The sequence below is a fragment of the Marmota marmota genome, unplaced genomic scaffold (assembly GCF_001458135.2).
Source record: "Marmota marmota marmota unplaced genomic scaffold, marMar, whole genome shotgun sequence".
Lineage (NCBI taxonomy): Eukaryota > Metazoa > Chordata > Mammalia > Rodentia > Sciuridae > Marmota > Marmota marmota.
In genome coordinates, this window is record NW_025999999.1 from 7,489,016 (window position 1) to 7,502,742 (window position 13,727).

The window sequence follows — 13,727 nt, forward strand, 5'->3', positions numbered from 1 at the left end:
TCAATTTTCTCCAAATCTTATGAATTCCTAAATTATGCTGTATGTGAAATTCCAAATTTCATAACAACTGCTTTGGGGTTTTCAAGTTTGTTTAATTATATAAAGGTTGAATGAGTAAATTATGACTGAAAATCTATTGAAAACACATTAAAGACTTCCTTATTCATTAAGGAAAGAATGAAAATCCCCTTTATAATTCTAACAAGAGGAATCTACCTTTCCCTAGACTCTGTCTGATACCCTGAAAGCCTTCACATAGAAGTTAGTAAGCAGTATTACCATGAAGTCCAACAGAAGACATACCCAAAATAATTCCAAGCAATCCTAAATTAAAGGGAGGGACACAAATCATCTTTATCTTGGTGTACCAAACAAACAAACAAAAAAAAATTTTTTTAAGTTCAAATTTTTCTGGAAAAGAAGAACCGGGGACGATTTGATGATCCAGAAACATTTATTCAGGCCTGGGCCAAATTTCTACTGTCCCGATCGCCAGGTGCAGCACTCCTCAACTTCTGATGGCTCTCCTTCCCCCAGGGAACCTGTTCTCTCATTTCTTTCCCCACTGCCTTTGAAAAGGTTAGTTTACACCGAGTAACCCGAGTAACTTTCTATGTAAAAGGTGAGCTTAAGGCAGTCGGTGGGAAGACCGGCGCAGTGCTGTACACCTGTAATCCCAGCCACTTGGAGACTGACGCTGGAGGATTGAGAGTTCGAGGCCGGTCTCGGCAATCTAGAGATCCTCTCTCAAATTTTCAAAATAAGATCAGGGGTGTAGCTCAGTGGTAAAGGAAACCAGTCGGTCGGAGACTCAAGAGGTTAGATAGTGTCCCTTCCGGGACACCTGAAGACTTCGGACAGACTCGCCTTCCTCTATTCCTTCTCAGAGGTCTAGCCCCTGACCCTCACCACAGAGCCACGCACAAGCTGGAAGGACAGGCTTTCCAGGCAGGGATCAAGGTCAGCCCCGCGCAGGGATCAAAGGTCAGGGCCTCAGCTGTCCAGTGGCCCCTGCAAGGGCGGGACAGGGAAAGAACTAGGCCAGAACCGGGTGGTCAGAAGAACCAGCCGCTGGAAAAGAGAAGCTGCGTCTTGCTCGCTCAGCCACCCCCCGGGCCAGCCCTCCCCGCGGCACACAGCCTCAGCTGCGGTCCTCCCTCCTCTCCCCTCGTCACCCCCGTCGTCCCCTAGCAAGCGCAGGCCCCGCCCCCAGAGCCGCCTCTGGGCCGAGGCCTACTGTGGCAGGACCCGCGGGGGTTGGCCAGATTGGAGGACCCGACCAGGCCGGCGCTGCTTACCGAGACCCCCCGGCTCCTCCTCCACCACCCGCGCCGCTCCCTGGCCCGCTGGCTCCCAACACCACCGACGCCGCCGCTGCTCCGAGCCACGGGCGCGCTCCCGACCTCCCCGACCCCAGTGCCCCGCGGGGTCCTAAAACCCGCTTTGCGATAGGTTTTTCCACGCCCGCTTCCTGAAGCTGACCTCAGACCACAATTCCCAGCAAACATTGCAAAGACTACAACTCCCGGAAAAGCATCGCGAGAAAGAAATTAGCAAACATCTATAGAAGGGCTCCTGGTTTACCAATTGCAGTAGTGGTTTTTTGAAACATGGCCGACTTTGAATTCAGCAGTTCCTTCTAGGAATGAATATATTTAGAAACACTGGCAAGGTTTGAAAAGATGTACGTTTCAAGATATTTATTGTAGCTTTGTAAGTGAAACACTGGAAACACATTCATTCAACAAATAAATAGATATGTTGCCAGAGGCGGTGGCACAACCTGTAAGCCCAGCTACGTAGGAGGCTGAAGCAGGAAGATCACTAAGTGGTAACTTAGTGAGACCCTATCTCAAAATAATCATCATAAAATAAATTTGAGTAAATTGTCGTTTAAAGTTGTGCTTTTTTTTTTTCCAGTACTAGTGGGATTGAATGAATCCAAGGGTCTTTTACCACTGAACTACAACCCCATCCCTTTTTATCTTTTTTTTTTTCCATTTTAAGACAGTCTTCATTAAATTGCTGAGGCTGATCTCAAACTTGTAATCCTGCCTCAGTCGCACAGATTATAGGCCTGCACCACTGTGCTCCACCTCAAGTAAACTCTGTGATCTTCAGATTTCTCTTATGCAGATAAAAGATTAAAAGATGCACTTGTAGGGCTGGGGATATAGCTCAGTTGGTAAAGTGCTTGCCTTGTATGCACAAAGCCCCTGAGTTCAATCCCCAGCACCACAAAAAAAAAAAAAAAAAAGCAGGGTGGGGGGGTGCCGGTTCTGAGTGATTAGTTTGTTTAAAATTCTAGAATTAGTAAGAGGAGAATAATTTGAACCCAGGTCCATCAGGAAAGAACTGGGGGCAGAAATATGCTGGGTATGGAACCGGGAAAGAAGTGAGGGGCTATACTCTTAATAGAATATAAATAAGAATGAAGAGGGAGCAGTAGCAAAAGCCTGTAATCCTAGCAGCGTTGGGAGGCTGAGGCAGGAAGATCTTGAGACAGCCTCAGCAAAAGCGAGGCACCAAGCAACTAAGTGAGACCCTGTCTACAAAATAGGGCTGGAGATGTGGCTCAGTAGTCGAGTGCCCCTGGTTCAATCCCCAGTACCAAAAAAATAAAAGAGTGATGAGGGGTAAGAGGAGGATTTATCATGAAGCAAATCCTAATAGTTTTGGAACACCAGTTAGAAACCCTCTTTCCAGCCTGACCCAGTGGCAAATGCCTATAATCCTAGCAATTTAGAAGGATGAGGCAGGAGGATGGCAAGTTTGAGGCCAATCTGGAAACCTAACTAGACCCTGTCTCAAAATAAAAATCAGGGGCTGGGGTTGTGGCTCAGTAGTAGAGTGCTTGCCTAGCATGTGTGAGGCCCTGGGTTCGATCCACATAAAAATAAATAAATAAGGGCTGGGGATGTGGCTCAAGCGGTAGCACGCTCGCCTGGCATGCGTGCCGCCCGGGTTCGATCCTCAGCACCACATACAAACAAAGATGTTGTGTCCGCCGAAAACTAAAAAAATAAATAAATAAATTCTCTCTCTAAAAATAAAAATAAATAAAATAAAGTTATAAACATAAAAAAATTAAAAGATAAAAATAAAATGGGTTCAGTTCCCACCACCGAAAAAAGAAAAAGAAACAGTAGCCCTCTGTCCAACTGAAAGAATGAAAGAACAGTGTTCCATACCTGATTTCCTTTCAATAAAACTTTGTTTCACACCTACTGACTACCCAATTGGTGAGTAGTAAAAAGAAACAAAGCAAGTTATGATTCTAAAATTATATTGTAACAAAGTGGTAGATACACACACACACACACACACACACGCATATATACTATATATATATATACTTTTGTGTGTGTGTGTGTGTGTGAGGGGAGGTGGGTACTGGGGATTGAACCCAGGGACACTTTACCACTTAGCCACATTCCCCGCCCTTTTTATTTTTTATTTTGAGACAGGGTCTCCCTAAGATGCTGAAACTGGCCTCAAACTTGTGATCTTCCTGACTCAGCCTGCCTTCACTGGGTTACAGGTATGGGCTGCCACACCAGGTTACTCTTAAATGTTTTAAATAGAGGAGAGTGAATTATCAAGGGCAAACTTACAAAGGGCTCAAGTTGTAAATGCCCTGAAAATTTACAGAAGGGAAAATTTCATGTCAACTTCCAAAGACTTCCCAGAGAAGGTGAAGATGAAGTGAGGTGGAAGAAGAGAGAAGAAAAGAAAGGGAGAAGGTATGAGAGTGAAGCAACATAATACACTGCCCACACTTATGTCAGGAAGTAAATTCAATACATATTCACACTAGGGTAAATTTAGGAGATCATATACTAAGTTTAGCACACAACCTCTGGAACATTGTAGAAATGGATCCTAGGTCAGCTACCTTCTAACCCTATGACTTTGTACAATTACTTAAGCTCCCTGTGCCTAGTGTCCTCATTTGAAAAATGAGAATAATAAGGCCTGTGTCATATTGGTTTGGTTATCTGGCAGAGCTCTTCCCTTCTTATTCTGCAGAATTCTTTGGACTCTTAGGCTAGACTAAATGGAAAAACATGCCCTGAACAGTCAGAGTTAAGTGAAGGCACATTATCTGATTTTGGCCAATAGCTATAGCCTCCAAGAAATTTGGCTTTTGATCAAGTGATGCAGAGATGAAAGGATGATCAGAATTTATTCATAACAGGTTCTATCCTCTAGTGCAGCATGTAAGTCATGTAGCATCAAGGACCACATTACCCTGATTAGATGGTCCCCACTGAAAAACAATCATGCTTCCTATTTCTTGATCTTCAGTGAGTGTCTTAATTACTGTTCATTGTTCAATCCTGTTCTTCCTTTCTTCAGCAGATGCTGTAAGTTCCTTATGTTCTTCTAATTAATAGTACTTTAACTTAAAATAGCCATGAGCTATTTCTGTAACTTTTAACCAAAAGATTCCCAAATGATATCACACACACAAACATGTGCCCACATAAGCTTACTCATTCCTTCAGCAAACATCAATTGAGGTTTTTCTGCCAGACTCTACTCTAAAAATGAAGATAGGGTACAAAATGAAATAAATCCTATGGCAGCTAGAAGCAACTGGAGGAGGAGTAATTTGGGACAGGAAGATGATGTTTAGGATATGTTGAGATTAAAGTGTGAGACATCCAAGAAGAAACATTTAGTAGACGTTTAGATACCCTTTATTGGAACTCAACAGATATCTGTGCTATAGATAAATATTTTGGAGTCGTTGGCTTCCATGGAATGGATCAAGCCATAAGGAAGGAAAGAGGATAGAGAGACAGATCAAAATGTTATTGGGGAATGGAAGGAGGGTGCTAACGTTTAATGTGGTGGCACACACCTGTAATCGCAGTAACTCAGGAGGTTGAGGCAGGAGGATAGAGGATTCAAAACCAGCCTCAACAAAAGTGAGGTGCTAAGCAACACAGTGAGACCCTGTCTCTAAATAAAATACAAAGTAGGGCTGGGGACGTGGTTCAGTGGTCAAGTACCCCTGAATTCAATTCCTGGTACCAAAAAAAAAAAAAAAAAGATAGTGCAATATAAAAAAAGGAAGAAACCCAGAGGTAAAAGATGTGCAGTGGAACCCACAGGAGAAACTTTCAATAAGGAGGTTGTCAAGCAGGGCACACTGGCACAAGCCTGTAGACCCAGCAACTGGGAAGGCTGAGACAGGAGGATTGTAAGTCCTAGGCCAGCCTGGGCAAGACTTTGTCTCAAAAGGTGGGTTTGGGAATGTAACTCAGTAGAGTGTTCCTGGGTTTAATCCCCAATACTGAAAAAAAATATATAAGAATTTAAAAATCTAAATTTGTGGGTGTTGCTGAAGAGATGACAAAAAGATTCTGCCTCTAAATATGTTGTTGTTGTTTTCTTAGCAAATTCCTGGTTTTGGTTGATAGAGTAAAATGGCTTGGCACACTAAATCTGGAGCCAGAATGCCTGTGGCTGAAATCCCACCTCTACTGCTTAATACCTGTGTAATGTTTTTTTTTTTGAGGGGGGGGTGGGTAGCTAGGGATTGAACCCAGGGCCTTGTGCATATGAAACAAGCACTCTACCAACTAAGCTATATCCCCAGCCTAATACCTATATAATCTTAATCAAAGTTACTTAACCTCTGTGCTTCATTTTCCTTATCTGCAAAAACGAGGGATGGGAGCAGGTCTGTCCCATGATGTCTACTATGGAAACATTAACTATTATTATTTTCCACTAGATTATCAATCTCCATGAGGTTGAAGTTTTTTGTTTGGTACCAGGGATTGAACCCAGGGGCACTTAGCCATTTAGCCATATCCCCAGCCCTTTTTATTTTTCATTTTGAGACAGGGTCTCACTAAGTTGTTTAGGGCCTCACTGAATTGCTCAGGCTGGCTTTGAACTTGTGATCCTCCTGCCTTAGCCTCCTGAGCCGCTGAGGATTACAGGTGAGGTTGAAGTTTTTCTATTTTGTTCAGGGTCTACCACGCAAAGCCTGCCATAAATTAGGTGCTCAATAAAACTTTCAAAAATAAATGAGTAGTTGGGGATGTAGCTCAGTGATATAGAGTGCTTGCCCAGACTCGGTGAGGCTGTGGGCTCAATGCCTAGTACTGGGAAGAGAGAGAGAGAGAGAGAATGAGAATATGAATGAATATAAATGAGTAAACTGGACTCAAAGAACGAAGCTTAGAAAAGAAAAGCCTTAGGAGATGGACGCTTTTAGGGGCTCAGTGGAGCCCAAATCAGGACTAGACTGAGCTACACTGCGGCTAGGGGAAGCTGGCCTGAGAAGTGAGAGGTTGAAACCTTTGGGAGCTGCGGAGGCTCCTCCCCCTGCGGGCGGGTCGCGCCAGCCGGGCGTGCACTAGAGCAAAGCCGAAGCTCCCCTAGCGGGGCGGGGTGGAGTCTACACTCAGGCCTGTCCTCGGCCCACCTCATCCACGCGGGACGGAAGTCTCAGTCCGGCTTTCGACTTCCCGGAGGACCGCGCACCGAGAGCCGGGCCTCGCTCCACCGGGTGGCGGGGCCTAACGTGCTACGGCGCGGCGGCAAGATGAAGCGTGCGGGGACTCTGCGCCTGCTCTTAGACCTTAGCAACTTCAGCGGCGCGGCCCGGCTCCGGGAGTTGCTAGCTGGGGACCCAGCTGTCCGAGTCCGCTGCAGCCCAGACGGCCGCCACCTGCTGCTGCTGCGACCCCCGGGGGCGCCAGCCCCGCAACTGCTGGTCGCCGTACGTGGATCTGGCGCGGAACTGGAGCGGGCCTGGCCCGAGGACCACCCTTCACCGCTAGACGCCTTCTTCCTGCCTTGGCCAGCGCGACCGGCGCTGGTCCTAGTGTGGGAAAGTGGCATAACCGAGGTGTGGGGAGCGGGGATGGAGCTTGGCTGGCGACTGCTGCAGAGCACCGAGCTCTGTCCAGGCGGTGAGGCCCGCGTGGTGGCCGTAGCGGCTGTCCGAGGCCGCCTGGTGTGGTGCGAGGAGCTTCAGTCTGGCACTGAGGACCCCATAGAACGGCCTGTAGCCGCTTTCAACTATCGCGTGTGCGTCAGGACCCTGGAGCCCAGCGGGGAGGCAGGCACAAACCTGGGCCGCACTCGCGTCCTGCTGCACCACTGCCCTCCTTTTGGCCTGCTGGCCTCCCGCAAGGATCTCTTCCTAGTGCCCACTGCCACCACCTGGCCTGGTGTAGCCCACATTCTGCTCATCTGGAGCCCAAGCAAGGGCAAAGTGATAGTGTCTGCCCCATGCCTTGGCCTCTCTCACAGTAAAATCCTGAATCCCAGACAAGGGGACACCTGGGACTTCAGGACCCTGCTCCGAGGCCTTCCTGGGTTGCTGTCCCCCAGAAAGCCATTGGCTGTACATACCTGGGCCCCAGCTCCTCAAGGCCTTCTGTTGCTTGATTTCAGGGGCACTGTGAGGTTAGTGCAGTCCCACGGTGGTACTCGTGCTGTGGGCACCTTGCAGGAGGCACCTGCAGGCCCCGAGGGGTCTGCAGCCCTGGGAATATTCCATGGCACTCTGGCCTGTGTGCTGGGCAACACATTGGAATTGCTGGACATGGGCAGTGGGCAGCTGCTGGAAAGGAAGGTTCTAAGTACAGACAGAGTATATTTGCTGGAACCTCCAGCCCCTGGCGTGAAGGATGAGGAAGAGATGGATATTGGAGGAGGTCTTCGCATGCTTTCAGCCTTGGGTCTGTTTTGTGTAGGTTGGGAAGCCCCCCAGGGCCTTGAGCTGCCTTCAGCCAAGGACCTGGTATTTGAGGAGGCCTGTATATACTACCAGCGTCGGAGCCTACGGGGTGCCCAGCTCACCCCAGAGGAACTGAGACACGACAGTACCTTCCGAGCACCTCAAGCCTTGGCCTCCATCCTCCAAGGCCACCTGCCACCATCTACACTGTTGACTACACTGAGGGCCGAGCTTAGGGATTACAGGGGTTTAGAGCAGCTCAAGACCCAGCTGGTGGCTGGGGATGATGAGGAGGCTGGCTGGACTGAGTTGGCAGAGCACGAAGTAGCACGCCTGCTGAGGACTGAGTTAACAGGAGACCAGCTGGTCCAGCTCAACACCATTTTCCAAGCCCTTCCTACAGCAGCCTGGGGTGCCACTCTTCGGGCCCTGCAGCTCCAGCCAGATGGAAATGGCAGGCTGAGGTCCCAAGCTCTCCCTGATGTGTGGAAGAAGGTGCTAGGGGATACAACAGCTGGAAAGGAAACACCCAGTGGAATACTGCCCCCATTTGAACTCCTTTGCCAATGCCTTTGCCAGCTGGAGCCACGATGGCTACCCCCATTTGTGGAACTGGCACAGCAGCAGGGTGGGCCAGGGTGGGGGGCTGGAGGCCCTGGGCTGCCTTTGTATCGCCGAGCCCTGGCAGTGATAGGTGAGGAGGGGAACAGGCCTGAGACATTGGAGCTGGAGCTGCTTTTGGGCAGTGGGCGGCCCAAAGCTGTGCTGCAAGCTGTGAGTCAGCTGGTGCAAAAGGAGCAATGGGAGCGGGCTCTGGAGGCTGGCCTGGCCCTTGGCCCCTCCAGCCCCTTGCTTCGAAGTGAGATCTTCAAACTGCTTCTAGCCCAGTTTGCCCAGCACCGCCAGCTCGATGCTCACCTCCCCCTCCTTTGCCGCCTGTGCCCACCAGAACTAGCTCCAGATGAGCTCCTACTTCTACTGCAGACACATCTCCCAGATGAAGTGGGACCTCCTACCCCATTTCCTGAGCCTGGGTCAGAACCCCCTCTCACAGTGGGTTTGCTCAAAGCCCTGCTGGAGCAGACTGGAGCTCAAGGACGGCCCTCAGGCCCAGTTCTAAGCCTTTATGAGGATATCCTATGGGACCCAGGCACTCCACCCCCGACCCCACCTCGGGGACCTATGTCTACCCTTCAGGTATCAGATCACCCAGGACTGGAAGTGTGGGTACCATCTGGACAGGGCCTCTGTGTGACTGACATGGGAAATCATTTGTAGGACACGGTGATCAGGGTAGGGTACCTAGGAGTTAGAGGGGGCCAGGGTAGGACCTGTGTGTGCGATATTCTTCTGTCTTCTGGAGCAATTTTTAAAATATATATATATAAATATCCAATTTATACATAGTTTGTGTTTTTTGAATAGCTGAGAGTCTCAGAGGATTGTGGGTTACAGAGGGAGCAGATGAATCTGGATCTCTTGACCGAAGCAGCTACTTTCAATTGTGAAGATAATTGACATTATGAGTATTTTATATGTGCCAGGTACTCTGCTGGTCTTTACATAATCCCTCTTCCTCGATAGAAAAGTACTGATATTATCCCTATTTTCCAGGTGAAGAAATAGAATCTAGAAAGACTGAATGACTTGACCAAGCAAGTCAACTAGAAAATAGCAGCTGTCACATTTGACTTGCCTCACTGTATGGCCCAGTACCTCTGGCCTCTTTGGGCTTGAATCTGCTCCTCATCCCTGAATCAATACTGGACTCTAGCCCATGGTAGACAGTGGACTCTGCGGAGCTACACCTCTTTTCCCTGGGACTCTTCCAAGTAAGAACTGTGATGGGCCCTAAGCCCACGCTTGTTTCCCCCAGGATTCCATGAGCAGCCCCTGATTTTAAGGAAAATATGATACAGTCAGAGAGCTACCTCAGAGCCCTCTGACTCAATAATGAGTCACTGGGAGCACAGCTACTTGGAGGGCCCCACATTTTCACTGACTCCTTAAACCAAGAAATAAGAGCATCTGCAGCACAGATTTCTACTTGTCTGGACTAGATGTCCAAAGACTTCTTGACCCTATGTCCATTTCTACCTGTGACCCCTCTGCCTAGTTCTGGATTAGGGTAGGCCCTGGATGCTGCCACTCAACATCATCCTAGGCCCCTGGCAGGGACTAGGGTAACAACTACCACTTAGCTTTGTCCTCAGCTAGGACCTACAGTTTAGATTCTGCTCTGCCTCATTCTGGGCTTAACAGTAGATTCAAGTTCATATGGGTCTGTGGATGGTTTTTTAGATTGTCAGGGGGAGAGGAGTAGCCCTACAGTCTTGCCCATGATTATTGTTATTTCCCCAGCCTTGCGGAGGTCCCAAGGTGGCTCATCCGTATGGCCAAATCTGAGATGGCTTCTTAGCCTCACTGAAGTCCTAGGATGACAATTTGGTCTTATCCAAGGCTTGAATGGCTCTTGTCCTGGGACTCAAGCTAGCCTGTCTACCAACACCTGTAGTTCAGCTATTAGCCTTAAAGCTGCTGCTTCTCCCTCAGCTGTCACCTAGCCCCTTCCTAGTATGGGAGGGGTTCCTCCTCTTCTTGGTCTTGAAGCTGGGAAGTTGAAGGTGGCACAAGGCTGGAAGCTGTTTTCCTGTTCATGATCCTACTGAAATATGTTTGCTTCTCAGCCTGATATTTGTCTTGGGCCTCCTGCTGTGCCAGGAGGAGAAAGAATTATACTCAGTGGGCCCCTGGGGGCATAGGGAAAGGGCCAAGCTTTTCTTTGAGGAAATTCCTCTGAGTCACCCATTAGCAAGGCCTCAGCATGGACACTGCCCAGCCTGGCAGCTCAGAGGGGAACTGGTGGCCTTAAATGGCTGGTAGCTTTTATTCTACCTTTACAGGCTGATATTGGATTATGCTGGTCCTTGCTCATCCTCCACCTCCAGTGTGGAGGATGCCAATGATCCCAAACCATACCTTGGGACTTTGTAGAACTCTAGGGTTGCAAATATGGTCTGAATGGGTTTGGGTGGAGCATGTGAGAGGGCCATCAAAGTGATGATTCATTGTGGTCTTCCTGAGTGAAAGTCTGAATAGGTAGATAGAGATCCCAAGTCTGAGGTCTTTGGTTGAAGGGTGGATCCCAGGACAAGATGTTGGGACTTGTGCTCACTTCAGCAGCACATATACTAAAACTGGAACAATACAGAGAAGATTAGCATGGCGTCTATGCGGGGATGACACACAGATTCATGAAGCATTCCATATTTTTAGTTCATTTATTTTGACTGTGATTTATTTGGAGTGGAGGCCCCTGTTTTTTAAGAAAACATGTCAGGGCTGGGGATGTGGCTCAAGCGGTAGCACGCTCGTCTGGCATGCGTGCGGCCCGGGTTCAATCTTCAGCACCACATACAAAGATGTTGTGTCTGCTGAAAACTAAAAAATAAACATTAAAATTCTCTCTCTCTCTCTCTCTCTCTCTCTCTGTCTGAAAGAAAGGAGAGAAAGAAAGAAAGAAAGAAAGAAAGAAAGAAAGAAAGAAAGAAAGAAAGAAAGAAAGAAAGAAAGAAAGAAAGAGAGAAAACATGTCAGGTAGGTTGCCTAAAAATAAAGTGGATTAAAAAAAAAAAAGATGTTGGAGCCTATGGAATGCAAAATCTAGGAACTGAGGTCCTTGACCTTGGGTACCTGAGAAAAGGGTGGCATTCTGGGGCTACAACTTTTGAGTGGTCCCATTGGCTTAAGGAGGCTAAGTCAGAAGGATCATGAATTTAAAGACAACCTCAGCAACTTAGCGAGACCCTAAGCAACTCAATGAGACCCTCTCTCTAAATAAAATACAAAAAAACCCACTGGGGATGTGGCTCAGTGATTGAGTGCCCTGAGTTCAATCCCCAGAACAACAACAACAAAAAATTTTTTTAGTAGTGGGCAAGACTTCAGATCCAAGGTCCCTGTACAAAAGAAAGTAGGTTCACATGGAGAACCTCATGGAGCTCAGAGGTGGGGTACAACTGAGAATGCTTTCCTGCCCTCAGGCCTGCCTACAGTCCTCCCTGTCACCTACCCAGGAAACTCATAGACTCTTTTCCCTTCTCTACCATCCTACAAGGGTCAGAGGTCAGAGCCCCACCCCTTCTTCCACCTGTGGCCTGAAAAAAAAGTAACAAGGACAACTCCTGCTCTCCTCCCAAACCCCAACCCATCCTTCTGCCTAAATGTCACTGAGAATTTTAGTAGCTTTCTAATTGATATTTCTATATCCTCAAGTCTAACCTTGATTACCCAGTGTTTTAGTCAGTTTTTTACTGCTGCTTAGAGTCATAGGACCTGACAAGAACAATTAGAGGAGGAAAAGTTTATTTGGGGGCTCACAGTTTCAGAAGTCTCAGTTCAGAGATGGCCAACTCCATTCCTAAGGGCTAAAAGTGAGGCTGAACATCATGGTAGAAGAGTGTGGTGAAGAAATGCAGCTCAAGACATCACACCAAGCAGCAGAGAGAGAGAGAGATCTCCTCCAGGACAAAATATAAACCCCAAGGGCACACCCCCATGGACTCCCCTCCTCCAGCCACACCCTACCTGCCACTCAGTTAATCCCTATTAGGAGATTAATTTACTGATTATGTTAAGGCTCTCATAACTGAATCATTTCACCTCTAAACTGTCTTGCATTGTCTCACATGTGAGATTTGGGAGACACTTAAACTCTAACACCCAGAGTATTTAAACAGCAAATAGGACTAAGATCAGAATCTACTTCAGTATTCAAATTAGAGGGCAAACTCCTATAAGGGTATTCCTTCCTTTGTGTCTAGTCCTGCCTTTCTTTCCAGTCTTCTTTCCAGCCTTTCTTCTTTGATATTGAGATCATCTAGTTATTTGTTTGTCTTCCTAATTAGCATTCAAGTTCCTTGAGGGCCAAGAACATGGTTATTTGTATTTTTGTAACCTCAACCTGTATCACAAGGCCAAGTTTATTATAGGTTCAGTTAATGTGGATCTGACTGATTCCTACCGCCTGGGTGAGAAAAAGGGAATAGGCTCTGGGCTTTATAGATTTTTAGGATTTCCTCCCTTTTAACCATAGATAGACTGATTGTTTGGTTGATCTAAACCTGAAACTGATAGAAGGTAGATGGATCTGAAAAAAGAAACAGGTCAGACAGGCGGGATGGCGGATGCCTATAATCCCAGGACCTCAGGAGGCTGGGGCAGGAGGATGGCAGTTTCAAAGCCAGCCTCTGCAAAAGCAAAGTGCTAAGCAACTCAATGAGACCCTGTCTCTAAATAAAATACAAAATAGGACTGGGGATGTGGCTTAGTGGTTGAGTGCCTAACTTCAATCCCCAGTACCAAAAAAAAAAAAAGAGAGAGAGAGAGAGAGAGAGAAAGAAAGAAAGAAAGAAAGAAAGAAGCCACCTAGAGCAGTGGTGGGGGCAGAAAAGCCACTGAGTCAGGACCATTCTTGGGAGTTGGGGTAGAAGAAAGGAACGTAACTGGTACTACCCAGGGACCCACATCCCCAAACTAGGAGAGAAAAAGGAATGGGAAAGCCTGAATGAACAGAGATCCAGGGAAAGAATGGGCATCAGAAACTACTGGAAATTGTAGTTGAAGTCAAGCACTAAAAGATTGATCCTCACATTGACTCTGATCCTCAGGGAACCTATCCTTAGGAAGTGTTCCACATTATACAGTTGCACAAGAGTTTGGTTCACACTGACCTGTGATAAGGAAAAAAGAGGAACAGTTAGGCATGGAGGCAGCTCTAGATTCCCAACTCCATAGGGAGCCACCTCACACTGGAATGCTTGTCACACTTACTTCATCAGGGTGGGAGTGAGTGTAGTGGTGTTGGAAGGCCTCAAAAATCCTCAGAGTGGCTCCATGATTGTCCAGGGCCATCTCAGCCTCTTCTTAGGCACAGGCTCCCCCTGGTGTTCACTCTTGACACTGCCAGCTCATTAAACATGCAATTACTACCCTTCTCAAGCAAGGACAGAGGAAGTCT

The 13,727-nt window shown here is 47.6% G+C and overlaps 1 protein-coding gene and 1 non-coding gene across 2 annotated transcripts; both read left to right on the forward strand.

Annotated features, from left to right (window-relative positions):
- Positions 1-6,395: 6,395 nt before the first annotated feature.
- Hps6 (HPS6 biogenesis of lysosomal organelles complex 2 subunit 3) lies at positions 6,396-9,108 on the forward strand. Its single transcript, XM_015494695.2, has one exon. The coding sequence runs from the start codon at positions 6,566-6,568 to the stop codon at positions 8,984-8,986; it is 2,421 nt and encodes an 806-aa protein (XP_015350181.1). The 5' UTR covers positions 6,396-6,565; the 3' UTR covers positions 8,987-9,108.
- A 1,767-nt stretch (positions 9,109-10,875) lies between these two features.
- On the forward strand, positions 10,876-10,982 carry LOC125618014. Its single transcript, XR_007349222.1, has one exon. It is a non-coding gene; the product is annotated as a U6 spliceosomal RNA (small nuclear RNA).
- The last annotated feature ends 2,745 nt before the right edge of the window (positions 10,983-13,727 follow it).

Coding starts and splice junctions, on each gene's coding strand:
- Hps6 (XM_015494695.2), top strand. CDS start 6,566: ATGAAGCGTGCGGGGACTCTGCGCCTGCTCTTAGACCTTAGCAACTTC.